We start from the raw sequence: 19,475 nt of genomic DNA on the forward strand, positions 1-19,475 counted from the left end.
ACAGGTTTTTGTATCCATATAAAAACATTTCAAATGACCTTTTAGTATCTGTTTATTTTTAATATCACACTCCTTGTTGTTCTATTTTGGCAACTAACATCTGCTGCATTGTTTATCATGTTGAGAGTTTTAAGAGTTACTTGTTCTGTTAATTTGCCTGGTCTCTCGTTTTTTTTTAATGGAAAATAAAAATACAGATACGGAGTTTGCAAGTCTACTATTTTATATATTAAAGTAACCCACATGAGTAATAGCTTTATAGTCAGAGAACCAGAGTAGTTCAGCTGATCCAAATAAGACACCTGATTTGGACCAGGCAGATGAATCTAACAGCTTTCATGAAAGGGCTGCTGACATTTTCCATTCCTTGCAGTAACTCATAATGTTGCTTGAAATAAGTTCAGTTTTAAGGCTATTTTAAAGACTCTCTTTTTTTTAATCAGTCAGGATTTAGCTGAAGATGTTAAAGAAGCTGGTGCATTGCCAAAGCTGCCAGCCTTTGAAGCTTCTGATACTCGTGAGGCTGCTCAGGAGTCTGAAAAAGAGTGCCTGCCGGTGCAAAGCCAGTCATTAGGGACCGAGAGCTGTGAAATATCTCCAGAAAGTGTTACGTGCAATGATCCGGAGAGTATGACAGAAAGGAAGGATGCAGAAATGACCTCTGAGAGAGAGAACCTCTGTGATGCAACTTCTGACCAATCTGCTTTGGAAACAGGAAAAACAGAAAATGTATCAACTGCAGAAGCTGCTGCCTTGGAACCAAAGAAAATTACTTACACGCAAATTGTTAAAGAAGGCAGGAGATTTAATATTGATTTAGTTTCCAAGGTAGGAACTAGTTGACTTTCTTCATAAAAATACATTTACTTCATTAAAAAAAATTGAAAATACCTTGTGGACATTTAAGGGTTTAACAAGGCGGTCATAACCTCACTGGGGAAAAAAATTTGTGCTCTAAAGTGGTGTGCATGTTATACTTTTTTAAAATGTCTGTTCAGCATCACAACACAATGTGTGGTCTTGAAGGTCTGGGTGTTTTAAACTAAAGAAACCAAAAAATATCAGCTCAGAAGTACAGCTGTAATAGCATATTTCCCTGCAATTGAGAGCTTCAGTCAGAGGTCTAAAACTCTTTTCTGACTGCAATATTTAAGATAAAACGGAACAAAACTATATCTAGCAACAGAAGTTCATCTAAATGAAAACTTCAGATTTTTTTCAAGATGCAGAGTATTTTTCATATCAACCATATATATATTTAGGGAGTTCTTTTAAGCACACTTTCCTGAACCCAAGAAATTGCTCCTTTGAAGCCGTCATGGTTCTTCATTAACAAGTATTTATTAGAGAATTTTTAGTTTCCGTGTCATTGACACAGTGGATTGTAATAACTTGCCTATTGAAAAATATCAGAGGCAATTAGTCCTTAATATAACAGTTAAGCTGATTGAAGCTGTGTGTGTGTGTGTGTGTGTGTGTGTTGTTCTGAATTCCTACTCTTATGCTGTTTTTAATTAGAGCACAGAGTTACTTCTCAAAACCAGGTTCTTTGCTCTTTGGCTACTTCACAGTATATGTACAGTATACATAAAGTGTGAGGGGGCAAGGCCAGATGGCTACAGGAAAGTAGTGAGAAACAGGTACGTTAGCCCCAGGCTAAACATATTCCTGTTACCATGGTAACCAAATGGCAGTTGCTCCAAGTTAATTAAGAGACCTGGGGCCAATTAAGATCCTTCCAGAAAGCAGTGGAGACAGCTAGGTTGATTGGGACACCTGAAGCCAATCGGGGCTGGCTGAAACTAGTTAAGTCTCCCACTTAGTCAGGTGGGGGGCGTTTGTCAGGAGCTGTAAGAGGAAGCCACGCTGCTGGAGACACGGAGCAGTACAAACACTATCAGGTACAAGAAATGAGGCCCTGAGGTAAGGGTGACGTAGATATTGAGGAAGTAGGGGCTGCTGTGGGGAAGTGGCCCAGGGAATCGTACTCGTCCTGTTTCCAAAAAGTCATCTACCAAGAGCTGCTACTATCAGGGTTCGTAGGCTGGAGCCCGGAGTAGAGGGTGGCCCGGGCTCCCCCCGCTCCTCTCCCTGACTAATCACTGAGAATGGGAGACAACAGAGACTGTGCGAGGGAGGATAGCTTCTCCTCACCTCCCTTGCTGGCTTATAATGAAAATGGCTCAGTAGGCTGTGACCCTTGCCTCTAGAGAGAGAAGGGCTATGTGGAGGGTCACAGTGAGCCTCTGAGGCTAGCAAAATCCTCTAGGAAGCACGGGACCCACTGAGACAAGGTTGGAGCTTTGTCCCAAAAGCTATAGAAAAATGTCTGCTTCTATGTTGACTTCAGTGAGCTTTGGATCACATCCATAGCGTGTGTAATGGATGTTTTCAAATTCAGAAACTGAACTTTATTATCGGGAGTTGGAAAATAAGCAATTTCTTCAATAACATGTTAAAGGCTTAGAGTTAAAATTACAAAAAAAAATTTTTTGCTAGATTCTCAGCACTTCAAATACAGATTTTTCCAATTATGTGCTGTCACAATGATATTTAAGGTTCTATGATTAACAATTTACAGTAGCTAAAATAGAGAATATTGTGTTAGAGCACATTTTATGTCACATATCCCAATGCCTAGACCAATATTGGCAAATATATTGCAGATAATGCTAATTCCACAAAATTCCAGAGCTCTTAGTTGACAGGCAGTGGGCACACGAGAGCACCCAACTGTCTCAATTGGATCTCTAGGGGGACGTACACAGGCAAGGGAGAAACACCTGAACAGATAACTCCTCAATAATGATCTAAAGCTAGGATACAGTGTAGGACAAATGAAAGTAGAATGGAAGGGGCAGAACAAAGGTAGAAGAAATGGTCTGGCAGAGGGAGACATAAGGGGTAAGAGCAACAAAAGGCTACAGTAAATCACAGCTGTTCACGTCTGGAATTGAGACTTTTTAAGACTGATCCATGCTGCCCTAGGTAGTGTTCCAGTAGACCTTTATCTTGAAAAGGAATCATTAAAACTCACTTCAGAGGCGTGACTCTTCAGAACTTGAAATCTAGATGGCAGCCAGGATTTTGCATCTCCTATGGAACTTGACAAACTTCTGCACTCAGGGACACACAACTTTTAGAATGATAGCACTATATATGTAATTTTCTCCAGTGAGGCATTACTTTTAAATTCAGTAATCCATCTTGTACTAGTGGTTACATTCACGTCCTCCCAACAGTGTGCAATAAATTTCTAGGTTATACAAAGAGTAAAACAAAGCGGATTATAAGGTTTTATGGCTAAATATGGCTAGTTTCATTCACCGGTTGAATGCAATAAAAGCAGGAACTAAGCTTTTGAAAAACTTCCAGGAATTTTTTAATTAGAGGGGACATGCATTTTAGGGAATATGACATAATGATATTTAACTCATAGAGGAGAGACACACAAATAACAATTGTTTACTGAAGAAAAGGAAGAAAAGCCAAATTATGTTTGGAAATATTTTGTTAAATAAAGTTTTAGGGAAGCATGATACAGAGAATGCACATTCTCGATGTAGTAATAATAGACTTTTCAGAACCTGAGTCAAATGTTTTAATAATGTTTACTTAAAAATTCCTTTAAGGTTGTATTTACCTAATCAACATTTGATCAGAGAAAACCAATTTCATATTTTTTTTTACTTTTATTCAAGAACATAAGGAACTGGAAAGTTAACTGATTTATAATACTTCCCTAAAGCAGTAAATAATATGAGAAACAGATTAATAGTACGACGTAAATCAAATTAGTCAAATCAAGGAGTTAACCATAATACAAATTAAAATTCTTTAATTTAAAAGAAAACAATTTGAGAACAATAATTGGTCAAATCATTGCATGTGCATAATCAGTAATAAAATCACAAAATTAAGATAACACCAAGGATAAGCTAAGTAAATCGTTCAATCTCTATGCAGTTTATTTAGCAGCTTACTTTCTCTTGGGGATACAATAGAGGCTAAAGTTGGAATCTTACCACAGATTACTAGAGGTTGCCTGGGATGTGTGAAGATTTGCTTTCAGCCTAGGTTGTACTGTAGGATTATACGTTCATGCTGTTCTGTATTGTAAACTGAGTCTATAGGGCCCGTGTTTGTGGACTCTGTTGCCAAGCCTACACTTGGGCATCTACACTGCATTGTAAACCTAGGTTTAGAGTTGCTGGACCCAGGTCTCATAACCATGCAAACATGTTCATACAGCACTATACAGAAAGTCTGTCTCGGGTCTGCTGCTTAAACTTCGTTGACACTGCAAAATGACAGGGCTTGGACCCGAGTTGCATTGGGACTGCAGGCCCGAGTCTTAAAGGCTTTTTGGCCTGAGTCAGATTGATTTGTGTGTGGATGATAGGGGGCTTGGGCTTAAAACAGTCTGAGGATAACTATGCTGTGTAGACATACTCTTACTGGCCACACATACATTCTTCACCCCATTCCCCCCAAAAAACAGTTGACAGGTCTTTCCTGGCAGGCATTCCTGCATAGGTATCCAGTTAAGGAAACAAAAAGATAAGTTACTTGGAGAGCGGGGGGAGAAGGGGGTCTTCTCTTCAGCTCACTTGCTTTGTGGAGCTTCAGGGTCAGTTAGGAACTGCAGTTTTGGGGACCTGTCTTTTCACTCAGGTACAATCATGCTTGTGGGCATCCTCCTCTGGTCAGCTGGCTGGTCTGTGATATTGTCTGTCTCTTTTTTTTTTTTTTTTTTTTTTTTTTTTGAGGGAAAGTAGGGAAATAAGCCATCTGGTTATCATTATGGTGACCTTGGAAAGCACACTTCTTCCTTGTTTAGTTAGTCTTTTAAGGGTGAAATTCAGGCTGGTATCATCCCACAAGACCTCTGTGTATCAGACATTTCAAACCCCAATTGCATTATCTAATCCTGGTCAAGTGAGGTCATTCTGACCTTGGTCCATCTTACGGCCCTCCTTTCTACGATGCTGCTTCTTTGTCACGTCCACAAATCTGTATATTTTTCCCAAGCAACCAATAACAGGGGAATAACAAAAGATGACTTGACCCAGGTAAGGGGAATTGAGGTAATTCTGGTGAACAGTCAGGGCTCCTGTATGGCTTTTTTGACAATTAAGGCCTGGCCACTTTCCTGGTCATAACTTTGACTTAGAAAAGTTGTTCATTATCCATTCACACATTTCATGATTACACTTTCTCAAGACCTATGAGATCTCATGACCACAATAAAAAATTACAGATCTGTCCTTTCTGGGGAATTGTGTGAAAGGTTATTTTGTTCTATCAAAGCTCGAAGCTGCCTCAAAAGCTACTTGTAAATCCTGTTAACATAACTTTAATTTGCCATTTTTAAACAAGTTTAATGTCTGCGTTACTATGGGCCTATATGTCCTACATATAAATTCACCCTTACACTAACTGACTCCTGACTCAATATCACCGAAAGGATTAAGATTGAAAAAATTCTCATGGCTCTTTGATAATTCCTGATATAAGGGGAAAATAATATCTACATAAAGCAAGATAACTGTGGCTGTCCATCTTCAGAAGAGGAGGAAAAGGAAAGAAACAAACTTTTTTATCATTTTACAATTTACACCTACAGAAATGTAACTTTAATTTAGGCATCAGGTTTTTACGATATTTTAACAGCTTGAAAATACAAGTAAATCAGGACAAATATGTGGTCAGCATCAAATGAGAGCATAGCCTCTTCTACAGAAAGAAGCAATACAGTACTAAATTGCTAATTATTTGTATTGTGTTAGTAGAGGTCCTAATAGAAAGTGGGCCCATTGTGCTAGGTGCTATACAGACATATAAAACATGGTCTTGGTGTGTGGGTCGAGAGAGAGTGTTAAATTTAAGATGACACCCAAGTTACAGGTCTGAGTGCTGTGGAGCACGTTTTTGGTCATGGTAGTAGGAGAGAAGGGAGAGCTTAAAGGGAGAAAAAACAGGTGCTCATGTTTGGCCATGTTGATTTTTGCGCTGCTCACTGGCCATTCATTAGATATTAGAAAAGTGAGCCTGAAATGCAGGGCTGGACAGAAGATGATGGACTTGGAGCCAGAAAAAGGGTTGTTTTGTTAACCAGTATACAGATAACTCTATAAGTGGATATGATCTCCCAGGGAGAGGCTATAAAGGGAGAAAAAGAGGTGGTCTTGGACAGAGCCTCGTATATCTTTCAAATCTCAAGTGACTAGAGCAGAAGACCGTTTCTGTAGCCATTCTGATGATGTAGAAAGGCAAACAAAACACAAAGGAATGTCCAGAACTTTTATTGAAATCATACAGCAGTGTTATCTGATTGCCAGCAGTCCCTGTGTAGTACAGATGAGAGCTTCCCCTCTTCCCCATGCACTGAACCTAATATGCTGATTTTGCCAAACCAATAAAACCATATTACTGATGGGTAGGAACATATTTTTCTTATGGGATGCCATCCTTCAGCTATTTTGTGTGTCTCATCCCTCTCACTGACCAAATGTTGTCTTATTCTGGAGTCTTTGTATTTCTTCATATCCTCCTATTTCACAGTACTTTATAAGCAATTATGGGAAAGAGCCTATAAATCTAATACGACTGAGGTAACTGTTTCATTTTGATGTAAGTGCTTGGTTTTTCTTTATCCTCAATTTTATTTTCTTGATTTCTACAGCTACTCTATTCCCAGGGACTGTTAATTGACCTCTTAACTAAGTCTAATGTTAGCCGATATGCGGAGTTCAAAAATGTCACCAGGATTCTTGCATTTCAAGAAGGAAGAGTGGAACAGGTACTGTAGAAGAATGCACTATATAAGTTGAATTGATTCTGAAATATAAATGAGTTGAAATTGATATTCATGAGACGTTTTGCAGTTGTTTGTTAGTATTTTTCCTGGAAAATGTCTCTATTTGTTCTCTGACGTGATAAGCAGGTAATTCTACTGTCTCACTTCATAAATTAAATGTTAGGATATTGTTCCGCTGAAAGAAGCATGTGGAACTAAGTAGACTACTGCCTTAGACCTTAAGATCATGTCAAACTACTGTTGACTCAGCAATTTTTTAGCAATTTTTTAAATCTAAAAAAAAAAGCTAATTTTGTAGTTTTCAGACGACATAGGTAGACTTGATCTGTCATTTGCTCCTGGTTAGGAAGGAAATGCCATTATTAGGCCAATGGCAACAGGAGTTCTTTGGCAAAGTTAAGAAAAGTTGTTCATATTTAACTATCTCTGCAGTCAGCAAAGATGCTGTTGAAGCTGATGGAAAATAAAGAAAAACAAAAACAAGGTATCAGGATATTCTGGTTATTGGGAATAGATGAATATTAAAATGCTCAGCAGGTAATCAATATAACAAATAATCTTTTTCCTTTCTTCCCTTTGAAAAACTACTAAAATATTGTTTTCCAGGTACCTTGTTCCAGAGCGGATGTCTTCAACAGCAAACAGCTCACTATGGTGGAAAAGAGAATGCTAATGAAATTTTTGACGTTTTGTTTGGACTATGAACAACATCCCGAGGAATACCAAGGTAGTGCATTTCACTGAAATGTTGCACAGCCATGTGTTCATTCAGTTACCTGTAGTTTTAATAGTGCTCCTCTGTTTTCACCCTATTTACTTTTATTGATTAAGTTTCAAAGTATGTTTTGACCGTTTCCTGACCTTTTCACTTCGATATTAAATTCTGCTTCTCAAACTCCCACTCCTTTATTTTTCTCAATTTCACTCCCCCCCCCCCCCCCGTTTCCATAGTATATTGCTGCTGGTTTGCAAAATGTTGTTATAAAGTAACTATTTTTTACTGAAGTATTTGCTAACATGATATGATATGATATACATGGTTTTCTTTCTCTTTTGGATAATGACTACATCTTATTTTTGATACCCTTAACAGATGTTGCTGTAAACCATGTACATGTACAATGAGTACTCATGTACAATGAGTCCGTCTTATACCTTAAAAAAGGTGTTTTAACTCTATACCTGGAAGCAGTTCCTCTGGGCAGGCATAGAGTACATCATCATACCTATGACTATTTGGAAGCTACTGAAGGTGTCAAAGGATGTAGTGATGTGCTCTCCAATCCTGGAATGAGAGAGTAGTTTGCCTGAGGCATTCTCTGCCCTCTAAAATTTAGGGTCTGAGTTAGAAAATATGTGGAAAATAAAATGGCAACACACTGAGGAGAGGAAGTTAAGACATTACAAAGATTTCAGAGACTGAAGAATCCAGGTGCCTTAATAGATAACAGAAAATGTAAAATGGCTTTGCTTTTGAGCAAAGGATGTATTTGAGTACATTAGTTATCGTCTTGGAATGTGTTTAAGGGAGGGTAAGTGAATTTGGAGTTGCTTTGGCTGAATATGACCATTGGATTGGGTGGCTGAAATGATAGCAGGCAAGATGCCAAGCACGTGTCAGAAAAGAGAATTGGTCAATATAGATAATGAAATGATAAAACTAGCAGAGGGAAGTATGTGACGGACTAGTGATGAACTCTGAGATCCTGAAGGTAAAAACTCATTAGGCCAAAGTGCTTTATAGATTACAGGCAATTTCAGGTTTGCTGCTGGTGGAAGAAATAGAGGTGCTCAGAGAAAGAATATAAGGTGGTATTTAGAAAATTTATTAGGTACCAAAAAGGAGACACCACATCAATTTTAGATGCAATTCATTGATTCATATACTAGCATGACATTAGATTTATTTTACTTCCAGAGATAGTTACACAGACTTTGTTACCAGATTTAAAGCCACCCTTGAAATAAACTTAACTAAAAATATACTTAATTAACTAATTGAAATTTTTCAGAACTTTAAAGCTGTTCCTCTTGAGACCATTATATTCATTTGGGAGGGCAGATTTCTAATGAGAAGTGCATGGCAGTGAATTTTTTCAAAAGCTTTTTCTCTAAAATGTAATATTATATAGGAAGCCTAAAATGGAGACAGGCTGAGCTACCTTTTTTATAAAGACAATACAATAAAAGAAAATGTAGTGTATTTTATGATTTGCTACATGGCTGTACATAGGTAGTAAAATATATTTGTAATAAAACAGTGGCTGAAGTTCAGATAGAAAATATACTTTTGTAATATTTGTCATTGCACTGTAGGAAATGTCTGAATTATAGTCCTGAATTTTGAAATGACCAGAATAAGCCTAAGAAAAGAGACTTCTTAATTATATAGAATGACATGAGTAGCTGAAATACAGCGGGTGCCATTTAAACGAAAAAGAAAAATTTATTAACCATGGTAATTAAATTTAACACAGTATTTGAATTTTCTGTTTTAAGTATGTGAAGTGTTGCAGACATGCAATATCTGCATTCAGATAGCTTCTTAAGGATTTATGTATCTACAAGTGCATCAACAATAATATTAAAAAAAGGAAAGGAAATCCTAATCATCTGCTCTTCATTCCCTGGTACATCCCATCTCCACTCAGTTGTTGGTTTTTTATGAATAATAAGTCAGCCATTTACAATACAGACGCCCCCCAACTTACGCAATCGTTCTGTTCCGGAAAGCCTTTCATTACTCAAATTTTGTGTAAGTCAGAAATGTATACCCGTACGTTACGCAAAAATTTCCGCAACTCGAAAATCCTGTTTCTGGCTTGTGGAACTTTTTCCGTAAGTGCGAATTTACATACGCCTGGGGAGCGTCTGTATATTCCAAGTGTTCAGCATTCAGGATGCTGTTCTAAGAGCTTGTATGCTTTAACTACACCCATATAATTAAAATGTTACAACACCCGTGTCTCCCAAGTGATGCAACCTGTTTCAAGATGCCTCATCCCGCTTGAGCTTATCCTTTTCCCTTCTGGGAGTAAGCTATACTAGTATAAAGGCACCTTTATGCTGATATAACTGTCCACACTAGGGGATGTCACTATTTTGGTAGAAAACTGCATCCCTAATAGAAATAGCTAAATTGTACAAAAATTATATTTAGATCAGGCCTAACTCACTGAATAGATGAAAACGTTTTTAAATGTGTCACTACTACTCTGTTCTCCTAAAACCTGCCAGACTACTGGAGTCTCTTCACAGGCAGTGGATTTCTGTCATTCTTAAAAGTAAATTTTTTGAGATTCTTTTTTTAATTCAAAGTCAAGGCTGACAGTCCATTTTTAACTTCTGTCTCTTTGGCTTACCCATTTCCAATTAGACACATTGAAAAATTAAGTTGTCATTACTAAACTGTAATATTTTCTTTTGTGTTCACCTTTAAAAGAAACATTCTTACATTTAAATATTTTTAATTGGAATTGTAATGGGGAAAAATTGCCGTGTTAAATTGCATTCTTTACTTGAATTCTATATTTTTTTTCTGTAACAGATTACAAGGAACGTAAATTTTCAGAATACTTGAAAACCCAGAAATTAACGTCTAACTTGCAGCACTTTATTCTGCATTCTATTTCAATGGTGTCGGAGGCTGACAGTGGCACCATAGATGGGCTGAAGGCAACAAAGCACTTTCTTCAGTGTCTTGGCCGCTATGGCAATACACCCTTTTTGTTTCCTTTGTATGGTCAAGGAGAGATCCCACAATGCTTCTGCAGGTAAGCAGGACTTTTTATATTTTTTTATAGTAAGTGGAAATATTTGATAACCTTATGCTAACACATTTCTGTAGACTTGTAATAACATCACTTTTGTTTGGCTTGTATTTTTGTAGATTAGAAAATTCTCAACTCGTTCTTACAGTTTTTAGAAAAGAGATTGCTTTTAGAGCAGTGTAGCATTCAACTGGCCATTTCAGTGTGACTGTTTAGAAGAAGGGGGTAAAAGTTCATCTGTTTTAATTTTAAAAAGCAGAAATTTTAAGATTCTGTTAAGTTAAATAGTATGGCATAAATTTAACGATGACTGACTATAAGTAGAACTTTTTGACTGGCTATCAATGATGGGCAGTCATGGCAATAGTACATTGCCACGTTGTAAATGTGCTACATTACCTTTTCAGAACTGTATTAAGTCACTTAAAACACTGCCTTCCTAAAAGGGATCCCATTGCACTTGTTGGTAGTGTGACTGGTTCGGTCACAGAGACCCCTTTGGGACTGTCACCTGATGTGCTGAAATTACCTCTGAGCCTGTTTTGCCTACCAGCTTTGGACTCCTGAACCCTGTCTTGTTGAACTAGACATGTTAGCCTGCTGCAACACAGACCCAGAGTCTAGTCCACGCTTCCAAAGCTGCAGACTTAACTGCAAACAGCTCAGCAGGTTACCTGTCTACAACACCCAAATATCCAGTTCCCAATGGGATCCAAACCCCACATAAATCTGTTTTACTCTGTAGAAAGCTTATACATAAATTGTCCGCCCTCTATAATACTGATAGAGAGAAATGCACAGCTGTTTACTCCCACAGTTATTTATCACTTACTCTGGGTTTATTAATAAACAAAAGTGATTTTATTAAGTATGAAAAGTAGGATTTAAGTGATTTCAAGTAATAACAGCCAGAACAAAGTAAGTCACAAAACAAAATAAAACCAAACACGCAAGTCTAAGCCTAATACATTAAGAAACTGATTACAGGTAATATCTCACCCTCAAAGATGTTCCAATAAGCTTCTTTCACAGATTAGAGTCCTTCCTAGTCTGGGCCCAGTCCTTTCCTCTGGTACAGTCCTTGTTAGTTCCAGCAGATATCTTAGGTCGTAAGCAGGGTTTTTTTCGTGACTGGCCGCCTCTTTTGTTTCTGTAATTTTAGATGTATCGTTTCAGTAGAAGCTGGATTACTTGCTTGGTCTCTCTTTGTCTCGAGAGGGAATGCACAGAAAGTACAAAAAAACCTTGCCCCCCTCACCCCCTGATTTGAAAGTATCTTTTCCCCATTGGTCCTTCTGGTCAGGTGCCAACTAGGTTAATGGAACTGATTAACCCCTTACAGGTAAGTGATTCTGTACCTCTGGCCAGGAGGGATTTGATATCACCGCATAAATAAAGGTTGTTACCCTTCCCTTTATATGTATGACACTAGAGTACGTGTTTCTAGAGGGGCCAGGGAGTCAGACTAGAGCAAAGGCTCTTAAGCAAAGTAAACTGTCATGGGATAAGAGGGAAGGTCCTCTCATGGATTGGTAACTCTTTAAAAGATGGGAAACAAAGGGTAGGAATAAATGGCCAGTTTTCAGTATGGAGAGAGGAAAATAGTGGTGTCCCCCAGGTGTGGTAAATAGTGGTGTCTGTTCTGGGCCCAGTCCGATTCAATTTATTCATAAATGATCTGGAAAAAGAGGTTAAACAGTGAGGTGGCAAGATTTGCAGACTCAAAAATTCTCAAGTCCCAGGCAGACTGCAAAGAGCTACAAACGGATCTCTCAAAACTGGGTGACTGGGCAACAAAATGGCAGATGAAATTCAATGTTGATAAATGTAAAATAATGCACATTGGAAAACATAATCCCAATTATAAATCTAAAATGATGGGGCTTAAATAGGCTGTTACCACTCAAGAAAGATCTTGGAATCATTGTGGATAGTTCTCAGAACTATCCACAATGTGCAGCAGCAGTTAAAAAAGAGAACGGAATATTGGGAATCATCAAGAAAGGGATAGATAATAAGACTGAAAATATCGTATTGCTTCTATATAAATCCATGGTATGCCCATATCTTGAATACAGTGTGTAGATGTCGTCACCCCATCTCAAAAAAGATGAATTAGAATTGGAAAATGTTCAGAAAAGGGCAACAGAAATGATATGGGGTTTGGAGCGGCTTCCATATGAGGAAAGATTAATAAGACTGAGACTTTCCAGCTTAGAAAAGAGACGACTAAGGTGGGATAGGATAGATCTATAAAAGCATGACTGTTGCGGAGAAAGTAAATAAGGAAGTGTTATTTACTCCTTCTCCTAACACAAGAAGTAAGGGTCACCAAATGAAATTAATAGGCAGCAGGTTTAAAGCAAACAAAAGGAAGTATTTTTTTCACACAACGCACAGTCAGTCTGTGAAACTCCTTGCCAGAGGATGTTGTGAAGGCCAAGACTAAAAAAAGAACTAGATAAGCTCCTGTAGAATAGGTCCATCAATGGCTATTAGCCTGGATGGGCAGGGATGGTGTCCCTAGCCTCTCTTTGCCAGAAGCTGGGAATGGGTGACAGGGGATGGATCACCTGGTGATTACCTGTTCTGTTCATTTCCTCTGGGGCACCTGGCATTGACCACTCTTGGAAGACAGGATACTGGGCCAGATGGACCTTTTGGTCTGACCCAGTATGGCCGTTATGTTCTTAAATGGGCACCACTGAGCACCAGATTACTCCCTCCCCCTGATAGTTCAGATAGCCTTTGGAAGCATGACATTATAGAGGAATCTCCTCTTACATGGCTGGTAAGCCACTTTCTCACCCACCCTGTGCAGGTGCTAACTTGTGCACTTGAAGGAAAAATTATGTGTATTGTAATTATTAGTATAGGACCAACAGGATGCTTTGATCTGTGATGGTATCTGAGAGTGGGTTTTCTATAAATGTCGTTACAAGGTCTGATGTGGGGGGTTGTTTAGACTGCAGTGGGTGTGGTCATTTTTACACATGCTTTGCCATTGTTTCCTTTGTGTGTGTTCAATAATCACTTTCCTCCTTTCTAATCTCAACAATGGACTCTTAATTTCTCTTCTCTGATAAGAGGATTCCAGCTTTTAGGCCACTCACAGCTGGAAGGGTCATCCTAGCAGCATGGGGTCCAAATTTGGCTGTCTAGAGGGTGGACATGATCTCTCAGTACCACAGTGGTGGGGGTATAGGGAGGTGTATTCTCTCTGAATATACATTGCCACAACCGTTGCTTTGAATTGAAGGGGCCTCTTCTCTCAGAGAAAGAACATGGTGGTATTGGCACTGATAGCTAGCGTCAGTATAGAATGTCCTGATTTATCCCTAACATCTGTGACTATGTGAAAACCCTGTGGATTTGCCTTGACAGGTGGTTAAATGCATGGGAAAAAAGGCAGCAGCCATTACATGTAAACAGTGTACTTCTTTACAGGTGCCAGGATTTCCGCACCCGAAGCAGATAAATTCAATTTCAGTTAAATTTGAGACCTTTTCATTTAGTTCAGACATACGAGTTTGCAACATCTTTTGAGCAAGTGACCAGATAGTAGTTACGTATTTGTCTTGCATAAACACTGAATATGAAAAATAAGTTCCATTGTACCATTTCTGGGTTGAGTTCCTCAGGAGCATGTCTGTATACTTTAGGAGTAACAGCCCTCTGCCTAATTTCTAAATTCTGATTTTGATTTCAATTCAATGATTTGTGTCAGTAAAATTTTGTTTATGGGGCTTACTGTTGTCAGCTGTTTTTTTGCAATTTGTTTCTTTCATCAGATGTCTTGAGCACGTATCCAATTCTGAATTGCAAATGAGAATTCAGTAACTTAATGAGTGCAATAGGCTTTTAGGCCTTTCTTTACAAAATGGCTTATTCTTAATTTCTGATGATCTTGGATGACAAAATACACAGTTCACCAACTTCTTAACTAAGCAAATATTTAGTATTTTAGACATTATGGCCCCCAATCCTATAGCTGCATCAGTGTGGGTGGATTGTTATGCTCACTTTACTTCAGTAGAACTTCACTTGGGCTGAGAGGTCTGTACATGGGAATCAGACCGCGGTGATGGTGACTTCTCACCATTTAACCACTCTAATACTCTGCTTACTAATCTGTCTCACTGTGATGTCTTCTGATATTCTAAATCACTAACCACCTTCAAGCAGGTGATATTTTATTTTCAAACAAACGGTGAGATAAATGTTTTCTTCATTTCCCATCAAAAGGTGGAATTTCCTCACTACAATTTCACTGGCACACGTTTACAGAAAACCTAAGGAGTTGCTGGCTCAATGGCCAGACTGGCAGCATTCTGTTTTACACCAATGATAGGTTTAAAGGGACCGCATAGTCTTAAACACACTTCTCTCTGGAAAATTTTTATCTATCATTGTTAATTAATATCCCTGGGACTATAAGAATTCTTCAGACTGGACAAACTCTTTGATTGTGCCCATGGTATTCCACTATTTTGGGTATTATTTCCACTACTTTTATTTCAAGTAATGGTCAACATTTATAGCTAGAGAAAGGAGATTGTCTATGAGGCTTGAGACTAATTGCTTTATGTCAAATTGTGAGCGTATCCGTTTTTAAAAAGATTTAAAGTACCACTGTAATAAAAATAAAAACCTGAAATCTTAACATTTCTTGTTTAAATGAATATTGAAACAATTTAGAAAGCAGTCACAGCTTCATTTTTTTATATTAAATTAATTTTGACTGTTATAGATGACCTACCATGGGTATTGTCTTGCTAAAACTGAACAATATCTGAAGTATATTGTTCAGTCTGTATAGTAAAGTTGTAACTCTACTGCCTATACATCATATCCTACAGTTTTTATCACCAGCTTATCAGAATAAGGTGTCACCTGTTCTGTGATTTCTAACCACCGTTTTATATTCTGTTTTAATGTAAGCCTCTTAAGCATTTCTTGCAGCCAGCTACACTGTGTTCTCATCAAGGCTACTGTTATAAATGGCATACATGCATATTTATGTGAATGATTCAAAGACATTTGTAAGTCACATCCTTGCATTCTAAATGGATTCTGCATAAACAGTACAACACTTTATAAGTACTGAAGACATTTGAGTGAATAAAACCTGTTTAAACCAATAAAGAATTAATGCTGTTATGTTTTAATAGAGAAAACTAAACTATTTTATGTCACTGTTACGAACCTTCCAGTATGCCAAGGTACAGATGTGAGATTTCTATCTCTATAAATTGGATTTGTGCTACAAGAAAGGTCATTGGAATTCACATTGTTCACATGCTTACGAGCAAAGGAACGTTTCCCAGCCTTTATTATAGCTTCTTTTGTTTTTAACATGTTGATATGAGACCAAAATCTTTCTTCCTTTCTTCTGAGACAGTATCTGGAATTATGCTTGAACAAAAAAAAAAGATATCCCATACCTTGAAGAAAAGCCTCTCACACCTCTAGAATGGAGTTCTGTTTATATTCCTAACCAGTTGAATGTGAGGTATGTGCAATAAGAATAGGGAATTGATACGGAAAACTTCTCTTTTAGAAAGACAGCACCAGCATGCTTTTGCCTACTTGTAACTCAGCTACCTTGGAAATACAATACGTAAAGTAATGCAGCACTTCAGCATCTTCTGGGAAACAGAGAGAGAGAGTGCCAAGATTGCAATCAACATGCAGCACAAATTATTCTTGCACTACACTGTATAAGGCACTGGTGATTGAGCGTTCAGAATATTTAGTATAATTTTGATCTTTGCATTGTAGGGAAACCATTAAAGGACAACCAAAATGTTTCCTGGGTTGGGAGGTTTAACTTGCAAGAAAGCTTGACTTGGCCAATACAGTAACTTGGTTATGGGAGATTTTCATGGTCATCTTAAAATCCAGAATGTATGTTAATTAGCCGTTTGGTGTAGTAGGTTTATGAACCAGAGAACATGATTTAGAGGTGAGGGGCTAGTTTGTAATTGAATCAGGCAGAATTTCTTTACATACAATAGTTGAAATATTAAACTGCGAAGGCAGCAATAGAAGGAAGGAGGCTTAAATTGATTTGATAGAGATGGACACTTTATTTTGAGAAGACAAGGATTGGAAAGCACATCTAACTATATTATAAAGAGGGGAGTGAGGTATGCATTGATTCCTAGGTTTTTAGAAGAATGTCCTGATGAGTCATTTTTACTTACTTTGGCCTTTCATGTTCCCCAGTAATTTACTGTTTTCTATTTCAGACTTTTTTGAAAGACATGAGATTTGGCTCAGAGCAACAATTTGCTCAAGACTTCTATTCTAGCTTGTCTGCCTCCCTCTAACCCCAAATTTTTCAGAAATAATAGTCTATAACCCCTGCTTGAAGTAGTTTCCATCATATACAGGATTTACAGTTTGGTTCAATGGCTCTCAGTGCTCCCACAATACAAATTGTTCCAGCACCCTTGACTATAAATGATATAAAAGCGAGCAACTCTGAAATGTGTTTTTTCATGGAAAGCTTCTGTTCTATCCTTGCAGGATGGAAGTGAGTGGGTTTACAATACTTACAAGATAATGAGGAAAATTACCTAGAGAAATACTCAGTGTAGGAATAGCATTGTATTGTTTCATGCTAACTTTATTAAAATATTGTGTACTTCTATGCCTATTTATGTTCACATATTAGCACCCATTACCAAAGTATCTGAGCACCTTCCAAGAGGAAAAAATGGTGATACTTTTCCTGACCACAAAAGCCAGGATGAGCTTTTAAATTATTATTGAAAATAGAGTGAGATTGTTGGAGTGCAAAAAGATACCATTGCTAGAAAGCTTAGGCAAGAGGTATGTTTTGCATTCCGTCTGAATGCAGTGGAGTCTATTGATGATTTTTTTATTACTTCTGGTGGTGACTTCTACAGTCTCTGTTTCCTGTTAAGGTTTTGTGACTCTCTGTTGGTTGACCTATTTGGAACAAAGCTGTCATGGGAGGTTGTGGAGAGAGAGACTTTTTCAGGTAGCCTGGAGGAATTCCGTGCAGGGCTTTTAAAATTGAGGAAGACTCCTATTTTCAATGGGGAACATGTACAAAAAGCAGTAATTTAGAGTGATTTGTTCCCCACGAGCTGTGTTGATAAGCAAGTGGGCTCTTGCATTTTGAAATAACGAATACTGTTTCAAGACATAAGACTTCATTTTGTAGATACAGAGAACTGATAAAAAGAAAAGGAGTACTTGTGGCACCTTAGAGACTAACCAATTTATTTGAGCATAAGCTTTCGTGAGCTACAGCTCACTTCATCGGATGCATAGTGTGGAAAATACAGAAGATGCTTTTATACATACAAACCATGAAAAAATGGGTGTTTACCACTACAAAAGGTTTTCTCTCCCCCCACCCCACTCTCCTGTTGGTAATAGCTTATCTAAAGTGATCACTCTCCTTACAATGTGTATGATAATCAAGGTGGGCCATTTCCAGCACAAATCCAGGGTTTAACAAGAAGGTCTGAGGAAGGGGGTGGGGGGGGAGGAAAAAACAAGGGGAAATAGGTTACCTTGCGTAATGACTTAGCCACTCCCAGTCTCTATTCAAGCCTAAGTTAATTGTATCCAATTTGCAAATGAATTCCAATTCAACAGTCTCTTGCTGGAGTCTGGTTTTGAAGTTTTTCTGTTGTAATATCGCAACTTTCATCTCTGTAATCGGGCGTCCAGAGAGATTGAAGTGTTCTCTGACTGATTTATGAATGTTATAATTCTTGACATCTGATTTGTGTCCATTTATTCTTTTACGTAGAGACTGTCCAGCCTGACCAGTGTACATGGCAGAGGGGCGTTGCTGGCACATGATGGCATATATCACATTGGTAGATGTGCAGGTGAACGAGCCTCTGATAGTGTGGCTGATGTTATTAGGCCCTGTGATGGTGTCCCCTGAATAGATATGTGGGCACAGTTGGCAACGGGCTTTGTTGCAAGGATAGGTTCCTGGGTTAGTGGTTCTGTTGTGTGGTATGTGGTTGCTGGTGAGTATTCGCTTCAGGTTGGGGGGCTGTCTGTAGGCAAGGACTGGCCTGTCTCCAAGATTTGTGAGTGTTGGGTCATCCTTCAGGATAGGTTGTAGATCCTTAATAATGCGTTGGAGGGGTTTTAGTTGGGGGCTGAAGGTGACGACTAGTGGCGTTCTCTTATTTTCTTTGTTAGGCCTGTCCTGTAGTAGGTGACTTCTGGGAACTCTTCTGGCTCTATCAATCTGTTTCTTCACTTCCACAGGTGGGTATTGTAGTTGTAAGAATGCTTGATAGAGATCTTGTAGGTGTTTGTCTCAGTCTGAGGGGTTGGAGCAAATGCAGTTGTATCGCAGAGCTTGGCTGTAGACAATGGATCGTGTGGGTGGTCAGGGTGAAAGCTGGAGGCATGTCGGTAGGAATAGCGGTCAGTAGGTTTCCGGTATAGGGTTGTGTTTATGTGACCATTGCTTATTAGCACTGTAGTGTGCAGGAAATGGATCTCTTGTGTGGACTGGACCAGGCTGAGGTTGATGGTGGGATGGAAATTGTTGAAATCATGGTGGAATTCCTCAAGGGCTTCTTTTCCATGGGTCCAGATGATGATGATGTCATCAATATAGCGCAAGTAGAGTAGGGGCATTGGGGACGAGAGCTGAGGAAGCGTTCTAAGTCAGCCATAAAAATGTTGGCATACTGTGGGGCCATGCAGGTACCCATAGCAGTGCCGCTGATTTGAAGGTATACATTGTCCCCAAATGTAAAATAGTTATGGGTAAGGACAAAGTCACAAAGTTCAGCCACCAGGTTAGCCGTGACATTATCGGGGATAGTGTTCTTGACGGCTTGTGTCCATCTTCGTGTGGAATGTTGGTGTAGAGG

At 38.5% G+C, this 19,475-nt stretch overlaps 1 protein-coding gene across 1 annotated transcript in view; it reads left to right on the forward strand.

Moving 5' to 3' along the window:
* CHM (CHM Rab escort protein) overlaps nt 1–19,475 on the forward strand; it is a 134,763-nt gene that overhangs the window by 52,961 nt on the left and 62,327 nt on the right. The window contains exons 5-8 of the mRNA XM_074964454.1: nt 444–828; nt 6,686–6,802; nt 7,427–7,547; nt 10,368–10,593. Coding sequence (XP_074820555.1) covers nt 444–828; nt 6,686–6,802; nt 7,427–7,547; nt 10,368–10,593 — 849 coding nt within the window. The remainder of the gene's footprint in view (nt 1–443; nt 829–6,685; nt 6,803–7,426; nt 7,548–10,367; nt 10,594–19,475) is intronic.

Source organism: Natator depressus, chromosome 9 (assembly GCF_965152275.1).
Source record: "Natator depressus isolate rNatDep1 chromosome 9, rNatDep2.hap1, whole genome shotgun sequence".
Lineage (NCBI taxonomy): Eukaryota > Metazoa > Chordata > Testudines > Cheloniidae > Natator > Natator depressus.